Source organism: Podarcis tiliguerta (genome assembly GCF_965153285.1).
Source record: "Podarcis tiliguerta genome assembly, chromosome: 11".
Taxonomy (NCBI): Eukaryota; Metazoa; Chordata; class Lepidosauria; order Squamata; family Lacertidae; genus Podarcis; species Podarcis tiliguerta.
Genome location: NC_139544.1, coordinates 7,504,756 through 7,526,221, shown reverse-complemented (window position 1 = coordinate 7,526,221; position 21,466 = coordinate 7,504,756). Strand labels below are relative to the sequence as shown.

At 41.6% G+C, this 21,466-nt stretch overlaps 1 protein-coding gene across 3 annotated transcripts in view; it reads right to left on the bottom strand.

The window, feature by feature from the left end:
• Window positions 1-21,466, bottom strand: part of DAPK1 (death associated protein kinase 1) — a 551,448-nt gene that overhangs the window by 13,774 nt on the left and 516,208 nt on the right. For all 3 annotated transcript variants that reach the window (XM_083403321.1, XM_083403320.1, XM_083403319.1), the window contains exons 11-19: window positions 19,737-19,829; window positions 17,623-17,742; window positions 15,797-15,895; window positions 15,314-15,412; window positions 13,560-13,658; window positions 10,502-10,699; window positions 7,803-8,000; window positions 2,917-3,015; window positions 318-395 (exon numbers count right to left, since the gene is read on the bottom strand). In XM_083403321.1, the coding sequence (XP_083259447.1) occupies window positions 318-395; window positions 2,917-3,015; window positions 7,803-8,000; window positions 10,502-10,699; window positions 13,560-13,658; window positions 15,314-15,412; window positions 15,797-15,895; window positions 17,623-17,742; window positions 19,737-19,829 (1,083 nt within the window). The remainder of the gene's footprint in view (window positions 1-317; window positions 396-2,916; window positions 3,016-7,802; window positions 8,001-10,501; window positions 10,700-13,559; window positions 13,659-15,313; window positions 15,413-15,796; window positions 15,896-17,622; window positions 17,743-19,736; window positions 19,830-21,466) is intronic.

Genomic DNA, 21,466 nt, shown 5'->3' with positions numbered 1-21,466 from the left:
CAGTTGTGCAGGAATTAGTATTCTGATTCAAGTAGCAAAAATATAACGAATGATGGGAGGGATAGGGGAGACAAAGCCCTGTGGCACAAGGGGAAGCCTTTGTGCTAATGGGACAACTTTGCTGGATACGACCCTGCTTTCCTCTAGGGAAAAGGGAATGCTCCACCCTTAGGGGATATTGTTAAAATTAAAGTGATATCTGTCAATGCATTACAAACCCTTACTAAAATTTATTTTTTTGATCTATTATTTTTCATAATATTTTAAGTTCAAGTGAAAAAGCGAAATAAAGCTCGATTTCTCACTCATCTCCTCACCTTTTTTAATCTTGTAAGCAGACTGGCTACGTGTTCGTGTTGCTCTGCTCTAGCCAAATCTTCTGCTGTTTTCCCATCCTGTTAGAAGACAAGTGATTAGCTCCAATGACTTCTAGCCCACAAGAGAAAAATAGAAACAAAAATGTTCCAATATCCTCAGGGTGGTAAGAAAATAAATTATGTCAGAAGCAAATGGATTAAGGAAAGAAATAGCAAGGACCTCCTAGCTGGAATCTCTATTTTGTTCTCTTTCTGTTCTTTTTTCTCTTAATGCTTCTTTTATAGAAGCATCCTGATATTACAGAAACACTTTCAGCATGATTGCTCCCATCTTTACAAAGGAACACACAAAATGCTTTTTCCAAGCCACGTGTTCCTAATATTGCGTATGAACAATATGAATCTTTAAAATGCAGCGAGGATGATCTGTTGGTGCTCATTTAAATAGGATGCAAGAAATCATGAATTGTGTTTATATAGCTATGAGAAATAGAGAGGGGGAAATGAATTATTTGGTTACTTTCTCTATCGTCTCTGGGAGGTGTTAGTGCAGGGAAGATGACAGCGCAGCTTTAAACAGCTTAGGCAAACTCAGGAGCGGAGCAAATCTGTCTTCAGCATTTTAATTACCCACATTCCATGAGTCAGCAGTTTGGTGTGAAATGAAGTATAAGAAAAATTGCCTACTGCAGTAGCCTCTTAAGGCTGCATTCGCGCAACTGTTATACCTTGAGGACCTACCCATTCTGTATTTACCATCTTTTCTGAAACAGAACTGCATGTTCGATTTAAGCAAGGAGAACTAATGCAGTCCTTCTGATAGTGTGTTAGCATGTCTTCAATTAAGACCACCAAGATCAACAAAATACTGGAACTCAAAGTGGTTCTTTTCTGCTAAGCATTTGAAGACACTGTGCTACCTCATCTATCCAAAACTATGCTTCCATAATCACATATCCCTTAAGCTACTTAAATGAATGCACTTTATACCCATCCATTAAATAAAACACAAGTGTGGTGAACCCCACCCCCCCAGTTTTTCAATACAACCTTATGATGCTGACCAAGTAGTAATTCTAATTGTTATTAGTTAGCGTGCATGCAAGTGTGGACATAGGTGGAGTTATTCTGGATTATTAAATTCCAAGTAAAAAGTTAAAATCTTCAAGATGAGGCCACTTTATTTCCCTATTCTGCACTACAGTTCATGGAGATTCCTTTGAATATGTGAATTAGCTTTAAATCACTGCAAGTGCTGCAGGGGCGATGATGATGATGATGATGATGATAATAATAGTAATAATAATAGTAATAATAATATATTATTTGTACCCCACCCATCTGGCTGGGTTTCCCCAGCCACTCTGGGTGGCTTCCAACAAAGATGAAAAATACAGGCACATAAATTGCACACAGGATGTATGTGGCGCTGTGGATTAAACCACAGAGCCTAGCACCTGCCGATCAGAAGGTTGGCGGTTCAAATCCCTGCGACGGGGTGAGCTCCCATTGCTCGGTCCCTGCTCCTGCCAACCTAGCAGTTCAAAAGCGCATAAAAGTGCAAGTAGATAAATAGGTACCGCTCCGGCGGGAAGGTAAACGGCGTTTCCGTGCGCTGCTCTGGTTCACCAGAAGCGGCTTAGTCATGCTGGCCACATGACCCGGAAGCTGTAAGCCGGCTCCCTCAGCCAATAAGGTGAGATGAGCGCCACAACCCCAGAGTTGGTCACGACTGGACCAAATGGTCAGGGGTCCCTTTACCTTTACCTATTATTTGTACCCCACCCATCTGGCTGGGTTTCCCCAGCCACTCTGGGCGGCTTCCAACAAAGATGAAAAATACAGGCACATAAATTGCACGCAAAAATTCTCTCTTTCTGGTTCTCTTTACAGCAATGTTGTGAGCCTACGACATAAAACTCTTTGGCTTGCAGCAGGAGAGCCCTGACAACTATGCAGGTAGACCGAGGGGAGGGGGCACACATTTTGGGTGCAAGCTCTATGCGCCTCCTGCAGAAAACCCCCACACGTTACTTAGTTAAAGTGCAGGCAATGATGTGTGTGATAGCTATTTGGTTCTTCAAGAAGGTCAGTTTTAGGAACATTACTCAACCCTGGTGAGAGCTGAAAAGACAGCAGGTGGTGCTGATTGGAGGCAGTGGCGCAGATCCGTTGGACAAGCAGTAATTGTTTTAAAAGTTCACCTGCAAGCTTGCTGATCCATTCACTCTGCCTCCCACACATGGGAGTACACTGTGAATTATCCTTCTTATTTTTAGCATGAAAGCTTTCCAGAGGAACTAATTTCAAAAAGGCCTAAATATTGTATTTATAGGTTTTCAACACACATTGTCAGCGGAATAGCTAACACGTTACTGGAAACGAAGTAGCCGAGTTCTTAGCAAGAATACTGTCGCTAAGCTAGGAACCGCGTTCCAAATTAAATTATTTTAGGCTTAGTGTCAGAAAAGCCTGTATATTGTGTGTAAGATTTTTTAAAAACCTAAGTGTTATAGCTCAGAAGCTCTTTGTGTGTGTGTGTGTGGGGGGGGGGGAGATTTCAGATAACTGCCAAACCCATATACTAGGTCATACTTACAGAAGTTAACGCCTCCACGTTTGCTCCACTTAGGCAAAGGTACCGGACAACATCGAGAATTCCATTGTTCGCTGCCAGATGTAAAGGTGTCCTACCATACTATAAAATATAAAATAAGACTTTGCTGAAACAATAATCCAGTCAAAATATTAAAATGTTGTGATTGGCTTGCAGACAGAGACAATTTGCCAATGCAATTCTGGGCTGCATCAATAGGAGTATAGCATCTAGATCAAGGGAAGTAATAGTGCCACTGTATTCTGCTCTGGTCAGACCTCACCTGGAGTACTGTGTCCAGTTCTGGGCACCACAGTTCAAGAAGGACACTGACAAACTGGAACGTGTCCAGAGGAGGGCAACCAAAATGGTCAAAGGTCTGGAAACAATGCCTTATGAGGAACGGCTAAAGGAGCTGGGCATGTTTAGCCTGGAGAAGAGGAGGTTAAGGGGTGGTATGATAGCCATGTTCAAATATATATATATCATATAGAGGAGGGAGAAAGGTTGTTTTCTGCTGCTCCAGAGAAGCGGACACGGAGCAATGGATCCAAACTTCAAGAAAGAAGATTCCACCTAAACATTAGGAAGAACTTCCTGACAGTAAGAGCTGGTCGACAGTGGAATTTGCTGCCAAGGAGTGTGGTGGAGTCTCCTTCTTTGGAGGTCTTTAAGCAGAGGCTTGACAACCATATGTCAGGAGTGCTCTGATGGTGTTTCCTGCTTGGCAGGGGGTTGGACTCGATGGCCCTTGTGGTCTCTTCCAACTCTGTGATTCTATGATTCTATGACATGGTCTTGCACTCAGTCCTCCTTCCATGCAGCTGAAAGGAGGCGTTTGGTGAACAACAGTTTCCTATTTTCCCCCAAAGTGGGAATCAAAGTTTATCACTAACTGCGGCTGGTTTAAAGACGTCACATTTCCTGAACCATGGTTTGAAGTTAGCTTGTTTTGAAACCGGACCATATGGTATTAAACTACAATTCCTGGATAAAGTGGATCGTATTAAACTTCGATTCCTGGTTCAAATGAAGTGGGTGGCTGTAGTTGAGCAAAAGTGAAAGGTTTCAAACGCTTCCTCTTGGCAATGTGAGAGAAAGGAGAAGTGGGAGCTTGTAAGACCAAGGCTCCTTGTGCGCAGCATTGTATCTGAGCAGGGTCATACTCTAGGAGCCTCTCAATATACCAATTTGATATAATCATGCCTCTTGCAGATTAGTGACGAAACCATTCAGCACACCGTAATCTAGCAAGGCGGTTTGTAACTCAGTAAGTGCACTCCCAAGGCTTAATCTTCAGCAGAAGCAAACAACTTTACAGCGGTGCCTACTCACTTTTTCCTCCTTAAAGAAACCTTTAAAACGTCCATGAATCAGTGTTTAGAAACAACATCTGAAAGGAATGTTGAGGTCACAGTACTATAGTAATTCATCTTGCTGTTTGGAGAGGGGAACTATGGATTCACACTAAACACATTAAAGGAATTCCTACACTTGTTGATAACTTTTGCTTGAGGGCACTCTACTGCCCAGTCATGAATACTGCAGTACTAAAATCCTAGATATCTGCATTGTTTACTATAGGGGGGAGGAGGAGAGAGGGGGGAAAGCATCTAAAACAGGAGTGGCATCATATATATACAGTGGTACCTCAGGTTAAGTACTTAATTCATTCCGGAGGTCTGTTCTTAACCTGAAACTGTTCTTAACCTGAAGCACCACTTTAGCTAATGAGGCCTCCCACTGCCGCCGTGCAGCCGGAGCACGATTTCTGTTCTCATCCTGAAGCAAAGTTCTTAACCTGAAGCACTATTTCTGGGTTAGTGGAGTCTGTAACCTGAAGCGTATGTAACCTGAAGCATATGTAACCTGAGGTACCACTGTGTGTGTGTATATGTGTGTGTGTGTGTATATATATATATATATATATATATATATATATATGGATTCTGCTATGACCATATTATTTAGGGATTTCTATAGGAGTGCAGAAACACAAGTGTTTGTATATTTTAAAGCTTGTATTAAGGCTTCTAGAAGTTTTACTTCTAAAATATGAAGTTGTCGCAAATTACATACAAGTCTGTGTTCTTTTTGTAGGATAATTAGAACCATGTATGTTGTTAATTCTTCCATCGTTTTTGTGAAATCCTGGCTTTACTGCCAGACACAGAATGAACATTTACTTGGTTTACATACATTTTCTGTGCACCTTCTGGGCAAAGCTGCTTAGTGATATTACCTTATCTGTGCTGCTGTAATTTCATCAAATATTATGACCTTTTAGAGCACATGCCCAGTAATATTTCACCTTTCCTTAATTAATCTGGAGAAGCAGCAAAGAAAGTAAGTTAATAAGAGCTTGGTGGTTTGAGAACTACTTGCATTTATGACTCCTGGCATCTACAGTCGAAGGATCTTCAGCTGCAGAGCTGGGAAAAATATTTTCCCCAAACTCTGCAGAACCCTTGTCAGTTAGAGTAATCTCCACTAGGCTGAACAGATTATTTACCTGACACTATACAAGACAGTGACATATCCAATAAACTGATTAATGTCACGTTTAAGGATCCAGAATGGATGCTTCATTAAGTCCATTATTCCTTGTCAAAAGATTTGATTGTGAAGATGATTTACAGTTAGAATGTTTTGTGCTCAAAGTCGAACAAGCTAGTTGAATAAAATTCATGGCATCTAATGATGTCACAACCCGAAAGAGCTTAAGGTGCAAACCATCATACATGTGTAACGAAACTACTTGACCTCTTTAGATGGAGGGGTTTGCTTTTTTTTCCAGGGGGAAACTGGTGCCAAGCCACTGAGACCAGTAGAAGATTTTCAGCCATAAAGCCAAGCCTTCAGCTGTATTAACTCTGCTTCCCAGAAAACAGAATTTCTATCATGGTTCTGCATTTAATTGCTCAATCAGTCAGAATTAAGCTAACACAAGAGGGCAGAGGGCTTATTATCATAAACTTTTTACTTGGCAGCTGGTGACACTTAAATTTAAAAATAATCCAAATAAATGACTGCACAGGGTCAGCCAAAAACCCGCAACTTTCCATGGTGGGTTGTAGCACAGAAGGTCATGAAGGGTGTTTAGGTGGTTAGGCTGTACCTGCAATATTACAATGTTCCTTGAAAGGAATGCAAGGACTCTTGAACTGAACCGATTTGTGTCATATAAAAGCTGCATGATTCAAAATATCCTTCGCTTCTGTAGCATTACAGAATCCAAGATTTGCCTCCCTACCTACACCTACACACACACACACACACACACACACACACACACAGTGTGTCAGCTTTAGGATCTCTAAAGCCATTGAAATTAGCACCAGGAAAAATCCTGAAGTTCTATGAACTCCTACATGGAAAGTCACAAGAGCCAAACCTGCTAAGTACTGTATTTCACTTTCCCACATACTGCTGAGCCATTTTCAGAAAGAAGTAACACCAACACCACAGAGGCATACAGTGTTTTTGCAATGCAATTAACAGTAATCTTCTAATGCACAAAGGAACAAGAGTTGCTGAGATGTATTATTTACCAGCTGCATGGAAGCAAAATAAAACATGAGAAGCTGTCTAAGGGACCTAAGCCTTTCCACCTTAGGACCTAAAAGCATCCTTACACCCACATGCTACCTATCACCAATGCACCTTTTCCCCAGTTAATTACTAGTTTGCTTAATGCAGCAACTTTCTTGCTCGCTTCTGCTACCTCAGAAGCAGCTGAGCACTGCCAGAAGGCAAGTGGCCAACCTGCCAGGAGGTGGGTAGGCAATGTTGCTGAAAAACACCTTGAAGGGGTCTATCTGCCTCTATAATGTCAGAACCGAAAACTGCACTGATAAATTTCTGATTGCACAAGAACAGTATGAATAATTTTGTGTAAACTGGGACAACAGTGGTACCTCGGGTTAAGTACTTAATTTGTTCCGGAGGTCCATTCTTAACCTGAAACTGTTCTTATTCTGAAGCACCACTTTAGCTAATGGGGCCTCCTCCTGCTGCTGTGCCACTGGAGCACGATTTCTGTTCTCATCCTGAAGCAAAGTTCTTAACCTGAAGCACTATTTCTGGGTTAGCGGAGTGTGTAACCTGAAGCGTATGTAACCTGAAGCATATGTAACCTGAGGTACCACTGTATGTGTCAAATTCAGATTCTCAGCAAATAAAATGAAGAGTGACTTAACCTGGCATGATGAAATAAAAATACAACTGAATTAATGAACATGTCTAGAAGATACAGTGGTACCTCAGCTTAAGAACACTCCTGTTTACCAATGATTCGGTTTACGAACTCCGCAAAACTGGAAGTAGTGTCCTGGTTTGCGAACTTTACCTCAGTCTCCGAACGATGGAAGGGCACCGGCAGCGGAAGGCCTCATTAGGGAAAGCGCGCCTCGGTTTTAAGAACGGTTTCAGTATAAGAACGGACTTCCGGAATGGATTAAGTTCGTAAACCGAGGTAACACTATATAAGTATATTAGCTTAGTATGTCAAGAGACGAGGCATTCTCTGGATACTGAGGCTATTCAAGTAAAATAATATAAAATTCACCAAAGGACATGGGGGGTAGACAATCATGAGAACTACCTAATAGGTACTAATTACACTGAACAACAAGCATTCACTCTTGAAATGGAACCACTAGCTGTGGAGAAATATCCCCTTTCCTCCCTCAGAGATTAGCAATTACGTTTTCGGTACTCAGAAAATGGGAGTTTTCATTTAATTGTAGCCTTTTTTGGGGGGGAAAGAACTGTTTGATCCCTCTCAAGTGCAAACCTACTGTGCATTCAGTGCTGGAACAATTTGTCATCTGGAAAAGCCCTTAGTACAAACACTGTAGGGTTGCCGGGTGTTTTTTTTTTTAAAGTACCTTATTGGTTATATCGATGTTACAGTTTGCTTCACAGAGAGCCATCACAATGGGAATGTTTCCATCTTTGCAGGCCACATGGAGAGGTGTGTTCCCATGTCTATCCTGGAAATCTATGGAGCATCCCTGTATGATAAGCATTTTAACCACTTCCATCTGACATCTTCGGACTGCAAGGTGAAGGGCTATGTGTCCGTCCTAAATGCACACAAAAAAAGAATGACCAGCTATTTCTTGCGTTGCAAACAAAATCAATAACTGGTTTTTTAACAGGTTTATATCAGAAGCAAATACAATAATATTCAGTCATTTTGAGCACCACAGAGCTCCTTTTGGGCTTTGTGGAACCCGATAACTTCCTAGTTAAGTCAGTGTCTGCAGTTGGATGCAACACTAAACCGTGGTTTAAAATTACTAGAACAAGATTAACCTCCCTCTGGACTGCTGTGCTCCTTCTGTCCTCACATGACTGTGAGGAGGCACATTACTGTGATGCGTCTGCAATCTTCTGGCTCCATTTCAGATTAACTGCCATTTGGTGTGTGAACTCTAAAGTATGGTTAATGTCAACTATGAATATAAACCAGCTTAATAACCCATTAACCAAAGTTAAGATTAATCACACTTTAGAGGTTTCAGAAGGCATCTTAAACTGTTGTTGTTGTTTAGTCATTTAGTCGTGTCCGACTCTTCGTGACCCCCTGGACCAGAGCACGCCAGGCACTCCTGTCTTCCACTGCCTCCCGCAGTTTGGTCAAACTCATGTTTGTAGCTTCGAGAACACTATCCAACCATCTTGTCCTCTGTCGTCCCCTTCTCCTTGTGCCCTCCATCTTTCCCAACATCAGGGTCTTTTCCAGGGAGTCTTCTCTTCTCATGAGGTGGCCAAAGTATTGGAGCCTCAGCTTCAGGATCTGTCCTTCCAGTGAGCACTCAGGGCTGATTTCCTAAACTGTAGCTAATTCTAAAGAGGAAACAGATGCTTCCATTCTTCCTTGTGGAAAACCAAAGGAGGAGGGAAATGAAGGAACAAGAGGCTAGGATTGTTCTTGTATGCTAAATTATCACTTTACTTCTGAACCAGCCCACTGTGGTCCAGTGGGCTGTGGGCTGGATTGTAGAGGAATGTTCTTAATGCCCTGCTTGACCATGAAGCCCATTTGATGATCTGGGGTCATCAACTTTAGAGTTGCGGTTAGGATAAAATGGCAATCACCATAGGTTTTCAACCGTGACCATCTTGTACTGAGGTACAAATGGTTTGTCCCATAAAAAAGTTACATCCTTTCCTGGCTTGTTTGGGACCCAAATGAAAAAAGAAATGTTCTAGATAAATGAAAGAGTAGATTTAAATAGCACAGCTTAGCCCATGTACATTTCCCTGGTACTGAAAGCTACTCCCTTACAGGTGTCAAGAAAAAGACCAAACAGAAACTTCAAAACTACCTCATGAAAAACTAGCCCTGTTTAATTAGCTGCACATTCAGTTAGCATTGTGCAGTGCTTAAAAGGTTATGAGGAAATTTCTATATGAATCTATCACAGACAAAACCACTTGAATTTCTCCACTTTCCACAAGGATTCTTTTGCTGTAAGTACAGTACAGATGCAGAGAATTGCAAGTAAGACTCACAATGAAAACTCTTAAACTGCAAAAGAAAGAGCTATTTAAAGAAACCCCGAATTTCTAGTAAGAGAGATAGAATTGTATTTTTCTTCTTCAGTATGTCTTGATGATAATGAATACTGCTGAGTTTGTACTCATTGTGACACTTCTAAGCAGTAAGCGGAGTTTTGCTGGAGAGACTCTAACCTCATATATGAGAAAGAGCCTTTGTGGTAAACGGAGGACTCACAAACACACTAGAGTTTCCTGGATTTCAGATACTTAAAAGTTGGAAATAAAAGCTTCATTTGCTTGCTTACGGTATATGGGAAAAGATCTCTGAGTTATTCAAAAAGGGGCCTCAAATCTAGGGTTATTGTCAAAGACTTTTACATTTTTTGATTTGTTTTTTATGCTGCTCTATGTCTTAGAAGTAATTCACATTGAATTCAATGCAGCTTACTCCCAGGAAAGTGGGAAAAGGACTGAAGCTTGAACTTCTTATTCAGCTAAAAATGCCTTGTTTCTTTTACCACTTTGCCTTTTAAGTGTCTCTCTGGTTGATAAAGAACCAAACTGAGCTCCTGCTGCAGACAGGATAGAGGGCTCTGACCATGGATGAGAGCCCATCAATCCAGACTATGGATTATCCTTTCATAGGGTCAAGCTGGAGTCGGAGTTGGATCAATCAATCTTCAAAGACTGGATGCAGACAAGGAGGAAACTGCAAACTTCTAGTAATCTATCTGTATGCTGAGCATCATATATTTTCACCATCTTATTTCTACTTCAAGTATTTAATAAAAATTAAAAAGTCTTGCTATCATTTGGGATGTTCTGGTGGAAGAGCCTGATGTCTCCCAAAATGAACAGCTGAACCACTATACAGTTATATGAAATAAGCATAGTAAATGCAATTAATTAATTTTTCATAGTGCTGTATCCTACTTCTTAAGGCAGCCTTCATTTAATGATTAACAATGACATGCAATATCCAAACAAGTTATGAAAGCTATTTAAAGCTCTTCTCTACTATTCAAAACCTTTATAGACAATTTCTTGCTAAATGCGACTCAATTCAACCATAACTAACCTTGTCACTTGCATCAAGGTCAGCGCCATGCTCCGCCAAACATTCCACAATATCATGGTAACCTCTAGCCGAGGCTGTCAAGAGTGGAGTTTCCCCTTCTTTATTTTTAACATTCACATTGCAGCCTGCCTTGCAGAGTGCTTTGGCAACAAGGTAGTATCCATGCCAAGCAGCACAGTGCAAAGGAGTTTCTTCTTCCTATAAAACAATTTAGTAACATTGCTATTAACAAAGCTGACATTAAGCTTAAACAACACTTCCAATTTTGACTCAATAAATCTAACTCCTAGGCAAATGTTGCAATCCCATTAAAAGGTTATCAACAGGCGGTGGAAGAAGATTGGAAAAAAATCAAAATATATTTACAGAAATATTGCAAAATTAATGAATGTTAGAAGAACGCTGGAATGAAGTTATATGGTTTTAGCAGAAATGTTATAAAGAATTAAGCAAAAACTGATCGTTAATGGGCCAAAGTGGAAAATTTAAGGTTAGATTGTGTTAAGATAAATTATAGAACAAAAAATTGAGAAAGATGGAAAGGATTTGCTGAAATAGCTAATTGAACTAGAATACAAAAAAGGGAGGTGTGAGGAGGTCGATGAAACAAGTAAATGAAAGGTAAAGTTATGGAAATATTGGATGTGTTTTTAAATGTTTTTGTTTTTCTTCTTGTTTTGCTGTATTGTTTTTTGTTTTTCTTTTTATTTTTGATGTATTGTAAGGTATTGTTTTGTTCTGTTAATTTTTTTATTGTTTCTTTCTTCTTTTTTCTGTAACTATTAAACCTCTAACAAATATTATTTTTTTAAAAAAAGGTTATCAACAGGATGTGCTTTGTATTTGTGAATTAGTGTCCTTCAATGCATCAAGCAGGCATAGTGGCCCATGTGCTGGGGTCGATATCTGAAGGAGGAAGCACACACAAGTAGGAGATTTGTGCACAGGCTTCATCCATGCAGATGTCCTTGTCATGATCTCCAACAGCAGTGTGCTCCAGCTCCCCAGCTGATGTGCGGCAGACTTGTGGAACTGCAAATTTTATTAGTTTCATGATGGGAGGTTTTGCTTCTGCACATGAGTCTGGCAAACCGCTCTGAGCTGAAGCATTCCTTCCTCACCCACCCTAGAATGTTTAGTTTTCCTATATCAATCACTAGTAACAGTTTAATAAGGAGGTTTTCATACCTGTCCAATTCTGTGTTCCCTTTCCCAACCTTTAATCTATTGATGATTAATGCCTATATGCAACCCTTGCATACAGCAACAAGCACATATGTGGCAATGCTGTAATATTCAATAAAAGGGACTCTCCGAGACATGCTCGGCAGATGCCTCCCATGTGACACTTGTCACTCGTCTGTCGTTTATTTCAACCCAACAGTTTCATATCTATAGATCACAAACAATCCCAAGAGTTAATTCCCCCATCAACAAACACTGAAAAGAATATTATTACTACTACCATGATTAAATTGGATGATATCACTAGTAATACATGCAGTGAATTACTCAAGGGATACAGGGTAAATCCCATTTAGCATAGCTACGAATGGTATAGGGAAGGAGGACTCTTTATAAAAAAGGGGGGGAATTTTTACTTAGGACCAGATAGCCCAACAATCTGTGTGAACACATGAGACGTCCCACCCATTCTGGAGCAATCACAGTGGGAAACAACTCATAAGACTGCACTAAACAGAGTAAATAAGAGTTGCAATTTATTAAATCAGCAATGACTATATTTGTGATTGACTGGGTCCCATATGCTTCTCTACCAAGTTGGCAATTATAATATATTCACAGAAACATTCAGTGAGAAGTAGCCTTAAACAGGCCTTTTCAATCCATTTTTAATATTTAAGGTAAAGGTAAAGGTACCCCTGCCCGTACGGGCCAGTCTTGACAGACTCTAGGGTTGTGTGCCCATCTCACTCAAGAGGCCGGGGGCCAGCGCTGTCCGCAGACACTTCCGGGTCACGTGGCCAGCGTGACGAAGCTGCTCTGGCGAGCCAGAGCAGCACACGGAAACGCTGTTTACCTTCCCGCTAGTAAGCGGTCCCTATTTATCTACTTGCACCTGGGAGTGCTTTCGAACTGCTAGGTTGGCAGGCGCTGGGACCGAACAACGGGAGCGCACCCCGCGCCACCCGCGTCCCTATTTTTTTAATATTTAGTGTTGGTGATTAGTTGGTGAAGGGCCAAAGTTCAGCAGTAGAGCACGTGGTTTGCATCTTCAGGTAGGCCTGGGACAGACTGCTGTCTGAAACGCTGGAAAGCTGCATGTTGTTACGTAATCTTACTATATTTATAGTACTGAAATGTGGCTTTTTGATATGTTATATTTTGTTTTGCTTTGTTACTATGAAATTGTTTTGTAGCTTGTTAGAAGTACATCCCTATTTCTTTGCTGTAAGCCACCTGGAGCAGGCTTTCTTGTGGAAAGTAAAGGTAAAGGGACCCCTGAGCATTAGGTCCAGTCGTGGACAACTCTGGGGTTGCGGCGCTCATCTCGCTTTATTGGCCGAGGGAGCCGGCGTACAGCTTCCCGGTCATGTGGCCAGCATGACTAAGCCGCTTCTGGCAAACCAGAGCAGTGCACAGAAACGCCGTTTACCTTCCCGCCGGAGCGGTACCTATTTATCTACTTGCACTTTCATGTGCTTTCGAACTGCTAGGTTGGCAGGAGCAAGGACCGAGCAATGGGAGCTCACTCCGTCACGGGGATTCGAACAGCCTACCTTCTGATCTGCAAGACCTAGGCTTTGTGGTTTAACCCACAGCGCCACCCACGTCCCGTTCTTGTGGGAAAGTGGCATACAAATAAAATGAACGAATGAATGAAATTTGCTACTAGTACGTGCGTAATATGGACTACAGGCCTCATTAGGTGGTTGTCAACTAGGTTTTACTCACAGTAGACCCATAGAAACTGGAACGTTAGGACCACTAATTTCTACTCTAAGTAAAAAACCCACATGGTAATTTCAAGCACTGAATGGGAAGGAATCCTGGTTTTGCTTAGCAGCAGAAAAAAGGCTTAATCTCTACTACTCACCTTATCTTGAAAATTTGGATTTGAGCCAATGCTACACAAGACTTGAACCACATCAACGTGACCATACCGAGATGCCACATGGAGTGCAGTTTCTCCAGACTGAGAAGAAGACAAAACACACACAAGCGTTATTCCTCATGCCACACTGTGGAATACAGTGGTACCTCGGGTTACATACGCTTCAGGTTACAGACTCCGCTAACCCAGAAATATTACCTCGGGTTAAGAACTTTGCTTCAGGATGAAAACAGAAATCGTGCAGCAGTGGTGCAGCGGTGGCAGGAGGCCCCATTAGCTAAAGTGGTGCTTCAGGTGAAGAACAATTTCAGGTTAAGGACGGACCTCCGGAACGAATTAAGTTCTTAACCCGAGGTACCACTGTACTCCCAACATCATGGATTATATTGGTTCCTATAAATGCTGGATGGGAGCAATCTATAGAGAGAGATTTGCCCTTTTTCTCCCATGCCAGTTTCAAAGAAAAACAACAACAGCAGCAATAATATGAATACTACAAATAAACAAAAAGGTTCTGCTTTGGAGCTTGTTGTGGGCTACTGCTGGCTGGAAAATAGCTTGGGGTAGTGTAATAGTTCTAGGGGTTGCTCGTGCGTAAGTTGCCTTTACTCCTGGCTAGGTTGCATGGTTGAACCCTTTCTGTCAGGACAGCCTCAAGATCCGTGGCTGCCTCAGTCGCTGGCAGAATCCGTCAGTGGGCGTTTCTTAAACCGCTTCCAACATAGAAGCTGTTTGACGCCCAGTCTCCTCCCCCATTGCCTGCGCGAAAGTTTCCTGTGCAAGGTGGGTGTGGGCAACGGAGCGCTCGTACCCTCTCCGCTGGTCTCCTGCGAAGAGTCTTGGAGCCACCTCTCCGATTCCTCCATCTCCTCCCCTTTCCCACTGGTGTTACGCTGATTACCTTCCCCAGCGGATGGGCTATCCCTCCTTCTACTAGGACCCTCTCCACCATCGTCCTGGAGCCTCCTCTCCGCCTCCCGCTCCGATGGCAGTTCCCTGACAGGTAGCATTACCTACAGGCATCCACACTGACTGGTGGAGAACCCAACCCATCCCAGTGCAGGTCAACAGACCTGTGGCACATACTAACCTTACTCTAACAGAAAACTTCAGGAGTTAGCATAGAACAAGTACTTTAACAGAATCAATGTTATTTAATTTTTAGAAACACCGTAGCCTGCCTTAAACATGAGCACTGGATGGGTCAGGCTGCATTCACATACACATTTATTTCGGAGTAGGCCCCACTGAAAGGGATGTGGGTGGCGCTGTGGTCTAAACCACTGAGACTCTTGGGCTTGCCAGTCAGAAGGTCGGCGGTTTGAATCCCCGGGACGAGGTGAGCTCCCGTTGCTCGGTCCCAGCTCTCGCCAACCTAGCAGTTTGAAAGCATGCCAAAAAGTGCAAGTGGATAAATAGGTACCGCTCCGGCGGGAAGGTAAACGGCATTTTTGTGCGCTGCTTTGGTTTGCCAGAAGCGGCTTTGTCATGCTGGTCCCATGACCTGGAAAAAACTGTCTGCGGACAAACGCCTGCTCCCTTGGCCTGTAAAGCGAGATGAGCGGCACAACCCCAGAGTTGTCTGCGACTGGACTTAACTGTCGGGGGTCCTTTACCTTTACCTTTCTTAGGTCCCACTGAAGTCAGTGGGGATTCTTTCTGAGTAGAGAAGCTATATGATGGCACCACAAGGCTATCTAAAATAGCCTCCAACAGATTTAAAAGTTTGCCCTTACCTTGTCTCTAACATCCAAAGGACATTTATTTAGATGGAGGAATTTCAGAGTTTCGACGTGACCATGTCGAGACGCCCAGTAGATTGCATTAGATCCTGCCTGTCCAAAATATTTGATGATGGCAATCAATAAAACCATAAGCAAATTGCAGCAACCTCTTTTAACACACTTAGGATAATGTTACACGATGAGGAGAATTATCAAGATCTAACAAAGCGACTTTTCCAAAGTGGAAACATTTTGTTTAGGTGTTCATTCAAATAAAATGAATTCATATGGGTATTAACTTGCTGATACTAACGAAAGGGTGAGAAATGCAATTGCTCTTTGCCAAATTTAGAATATGACTGACTGAGCTGCAGGAATGATTGCAATCTATAATCTTGATTTACAATAATGTAAACAAATGTTCAATCTGTTTCCTTCTAAAATGCACTGCGAATAAGTAACAAATTTAGATACCACTCTAAACAATTGTCTCACCTTATCTTGGACATCAATGCGGGCACCTCGCTTTAGGAATAACTGAAGCATTTGAATATTTCCACATCCAGCAGCAATCAGAAATGGAGGTGTCCCATGCTGCAATGAACAAACTGTTAAAAACTGATCACTTTTCTCAATAATAATAATTTATTATTTATACCCCACCCATCTGGCTGGGTCTCAAGAGATTATGGGAGAGAACAACATACACACACACACACACACACACACACAGTGGGACCTCGGGTTACAGACGCTTCAGGTTACACACTCCGCTAACCCAGAAATAGTGCTTCAGGTTAAGAACTTTGCTTCAGGATAAGAACAGAAATCGGGCTCTGGCGGTGCGGCGGCAGCAGCAGGCCCCATTAGCTAAAGTGGTGCTTCAGGTTAAGAACAGTTTCAGGTTAAGAACGGACCTCTGGAACGAATTAAGAACTTAACCCGAGGTACCACTGTAGCTAGTTGATAGTCTCTGATTTAATTTTTTAACAGATTTTATTATATATGAAGACAAGATTGTAAACCGCTTTGATTTTTTAATGATATAGTGGTATATGGATATTTATAAATACATATAGAAGAGAAGAAGAAGAGTTTGGATTTGATATCCCGCCTTTCACTCCCCTTCAGGAGTCTCAAAGTGGCTAACAATCTCCTTTCCCTTCCTCCCCCACAACAAACACTCTGTGAGGTGAGTGGGGCTGGGAGACTTCAAAGAAGTGTGACTGGCCCAAGGTCACCCAGCAGCTGCATGTGGAGGAGCGGGGAATCAAACCCGGTTCCCCAGATTATGAGACTACCGCTCTTAACCACTACACCACACTGCCTCTCATGTTTTAGCTGATGCAAAATCTGTGTACGAAGAGTAAGCGTCTGCTTTTGAAGAGCTGCATCAAAATCGCTCTGAAAGTCCAGATACATTTAACAAACATCCAAAAATGCAATGCTATGAGTTTCTGAGAAAGATTTAGAGTGGGTCCGGTGCACCATGTACAATAGCTCTCTGTATGTAATAAAACCTACAGCTAACATGCAGAGTCTTTATTTTTCATTATTAGGATTATTGTTTTCATAATGTAGTGAGGAACAGGACTGCTAAATTTAGCTTTGTGAACATTGTGTAAGTTGGCATCGTATTTCAAAAAGGATATTGACAAATCATGAAAAACCAATTCACTGGAGAGATGCAAAGACAACGAAAGATTTGGAAGATAAATAATGATTGAAGGATAAAGGCGCTGAGTATTTTAATTATATAGAAAAGCAAGTTTTTCAGGGCTGGAGGTACACTGCCGGTTTTCAAGCATTTATGAAAAGGAAGAGGAACAGCTAACTATGCAACATCTCATTCTCACAGCAACAACCATCCATTCCACCCACTCATGCAGGCAGCACCAGATACCTCCCTCCCCAGGACCACCCAATGAGAGGCAGCAATGGTAGCTTTGGATCCGACATGGTTTTTTTTGGAGGGGAGGCCTAAACTGTACTCAACAGCCTTAGCTTTTCCTTCTTCTCCACTCATCACTGCTGGCAAATCTGGGCAAAGACATCAAGAACGGAAGTAACTGTCTATAGATGTTGTGATATTTTCTCAAAACGGGTGTTAAAAGCTAGGTATCAAGTGGGAGAGATAGCTCCTTGTCCACACATGCAAATAAAACCCCCCAAACAAAACCGGTGTCCTCTGTAACCTTCCCAGGAAGATTTTCCTGAATTGATATTGGAATGCTCATGAGTCTTTGGGCTGATCTTTGTTTGTCAGTAAAAATGATAGCTTCTTCTTCTTTAGCTGCTAAATCTATACAGCAACAGCATACCTTATTAGGTTGATTGACATCATAATTGGTCAAAGAGCCCAGAAGGTGCTGGAGACCAGGAACATTGTCATCATTGATGGCATGAATGATGGCTTTCATTACAAATGAATCTTCCTCGTCCTCATAAATTAACCAGAAAGTAGATGGGAAGGGAAAGACAAGAGAAAAAAAGTTATTAGCTTTGAGAGGGAAGAGGGTATGGAAAGGAAATAAACTCTTCAGCAGCAATATATTGTCATTTCACAGTATGACTGCCATTCCCAATGGGAAACAAGCTGTTATAACATCTGCTTAAATTCTGGAGGTAATTTACTTTCTCTAATAAGAGTCTCCTTTTTTATGCATCAGCACATATCACTGACCCTGATTTAAAAGAGCTCTATTATGCATTTCACAATTCGTTTTTTAAAAGCTACATCAACATAAAAACAGGAATAAGAAGCATCTATTTCCCAAGAACGACATCTTAAAGCAGAACAGTGCTATAAATTACTCCTATCTAGAGTTTATAAGGTTTTAAACCACAGTGGCACGAGGCTACAATTCTACTGGGAGCTGGTTCTGCAACGGTTACGATTACTGATTCAACATTAAAAAATAACAGCACATCAATAAGCAGAGATTTTATTTACAAAAATGTAGAAGTTAGCAAAGTGAGATAAAGAGAGTAAGACAGAAAGACTTGCCACTCTGCAGAATTTTTAATGCCTAAGGACTTTTAATTCTAAGGGAAAAAATGTTTGCTTGATACTTATTAAAACTAGTACAGTGGTACCTTGGTTTAAGAACAGCTCTGTTTACGAATGATTTGGTTTACAAACTCTGCAAAACCGGAAGTAATGTCCTGGTTTGCGAACTTTACCTCGGTCTAGGAATGGAATCCGAATGGTGGAAGGGCACCGGTGGTGGGAGGCCTCATTAGGGAAAGCGCGTCTTGGTTTAAGAATGGTTTTGGTTTAAGAATGGACTTCCAGAATGGATTAAGTACGTAAACCGAGGTACCACTGTATTTAAGAACACATTTCATGAAGTACAGAATCAAACCTTTAAAAAGAAATCTACAGGATTTATGCACCTCCAAGTGTAAATCAGAAAGACTCAAAACAGATAGCATACCTGCTTTCATGTGAAAGCATAAAAAGGAAGTGTTGCTGGTTTAAACTAAACACGCAATACATTATGATCTCTAAATTAAGAACAGCTGTTTCAACTATGGTTTATTAAAGCAAACCTAAACCAAATATCACAATCTGAGCCTGGCTTGTTTAAAAAAAAAAACATAGTTCAAAGTAACCACACTTTTGCTTAGTGTAGACATGATGAGTATCTAAAGCAAGTTTAAAACCAGGAAGCAAATGCTTCCAGTTTTTGCATTATGGTCACTAAAATATGGTTTAGTCTTAAAACCAAAAACTATGGGTGTTTTACTCAGCAGACCCACTGAAATTAAGGGGTCTAACAGTTATGTTTATTAATTTTAATGGGTCTGTTCAAGGACCTGGGAAACCAGGGTTCAAACCCTCACTCAGCCATGAAGTTCACTGGGTGACCAACAACTTATTGGGAATGACACAGAGTCTCTTTTCACATCTCTTGGCCAGCTACACGGTTACACTAAAGCAAATAAGGGGGCCGCACCTCTCAACTGTATCACACTGATGGCAGCTCAGACAAGCGAAAGGGGGAGAATCTTCTTACACTTTGGTACCCCAATGTCCGCCAGCCAAGCTACTGCTGTAATTAAGGTGACCTGTACGAAGGAGGGAGACAAAACGCCAGCCCAATTTTCTGTTTGATACCTGCTGTTCTCCTCTATCTACTTGAGAGACTCCTGGCTTGTTTCTAGATTTAACCCATTAGTGGTGCTCAAATAGCATTGCAATGAATTAGCTTCATGCAGAAATATGGAAAGCAGAACTGACTGAGCAAAATTTAGTCATCTATCTTAAACTAGATTACAGGTATTGTTCACATATTGTCTTTTGTCTGTATTTATTGCTCAGTTCCTTGGGATCAATTTGAAACACCTGCAAGGGACATTACAGTTCCAATTACTGCAGTTCAGAAGATGTTATATGCTATGTTAATCCCCATACTCCCAAGTATTTACTTACCAGAGTGTCATCGCTCCTAGCCACGCTCATGTTACTTCTGGACAAAAAGGATCTTGATAATCTTTGGCATAGCGATATTAAGCGCACTGATTGCTTTTGTAAGAGAAGAGACAAATATTTATGTGAAACCATAAAAACTCATTATAGGAAACATTTCTGATATGAGTTCAGTTCCGCAAGCAATATGGCTAAACTGTTAGTAGTTGCAATCAAGCTAAGTCTCAAAGGTCTGTATTTTTATATGACCCATTTGCCTCAAGATAATAGTATGGTTACACACTCCATACTTCCCTGAGCATTCCAGGGGTCATGCTCTAAAATATAGTGTCCTCTAGATGAAAGAGGCTGCAGACTCACAATGTATCTGCAATATTTGTTCAGCAGGATCGCTACAGAGGGCAGCAAAAAGATTTGCTCCTACATGAATTTTGCAGGAAGGAAGTGCAGACAGCCTGACAGTTGTTTCCAGTCCAGGTTAAGTCCTGCTAAAACCTTTATTCCCCCTGCCCTTGTTGTATCCAAACTGAACTGCCAACTCTCTCTATTTCTTCCCACTTTACCTTGCAGAACAATCCTCTCAGATCTGATTCCCTATAGACAAATTGCCCATCCAAAATATAAAATAAAATAGTGTCGTCTGATGGTGAGTTAGCCAACGGTACCCCCTCCAGATGTTGCTGGACTTCAATTTCCATCAGCCCCAAAAAGGATAGCTGATGGTCCAGGATGATGATTATAGTCCAACAACTTCTAGAGCAGGCTTCCTGAACCTCGGCCCTCCAGATGTTTTTGGCCTACAACTCCCATGATCCCTAGCTAGCAGGACCAGTGGTCAGGGATGATGGGAATTGTAGCCTCAAAACATCTGGAGGGCCGAGGTTCAGGAAGCCTGTTCTAGAGGGCACCATTACAGGCAACTCCCTAGTTGTGTGGGGATTGCGTTCCGGATCATTGTGCACTTGTGTGAAATCACATGTAATCAGAACACCCATTGAAAAAGCCTGCAAACACCACACTCCGTCCCTGATGTTTTCAGGTCACTTTTAGGTCTGGAATGATGCAGTCGCACACATATCAGACACACCTAAAACAGTCACTGCCTGTATTTCCCACTGAGGAAAGATCCACTTATCATCAGTGAATGATTGCTAATAAGCATATTAATAAAACAGGGTTGCCAAGCAGCAACACCACCAATATTACCATGTTAGCACTATGTGGCATGTTGTTCTATGTGGCACATGGTTCAATGTGCCATTGTGCATTTGGAGAGGCATCTAATTTTTAGGGCTTCTGTCATATGGTGAATATGACAAGGCATACTGGACATTAAATATTTGCCACTGATGTAGCCAAATAACCTTGGAATGACTTATTATCACATTAGAAAGTCAGATCTAGGACAAATTTGGGATCTATTTTTATAGGGCTGAATTCATCAACAGCCACATCTGCCTTGCATTTGCTGATCTCGTTTCCAAGGAGGAGTTATTTTCTTTGGTTGGACTTATTTGCTAACTCTCTCTCTCTCTATTAACAGTTATTATCCCCTGATGATAATTACGCACACTGTTCCATATCTCTTTCTTCCAAGTTATCCTACACGTCTCTTTTCCACAGTTTGCAAGAAACTCCTTGCTGCTCTTACTTCCTCCTGCTCGTCTTTCATTTCTCACGATACACTGGAAATACTATATGCTGCTCAGCTGTAATGCCCTGTACCAATTTCA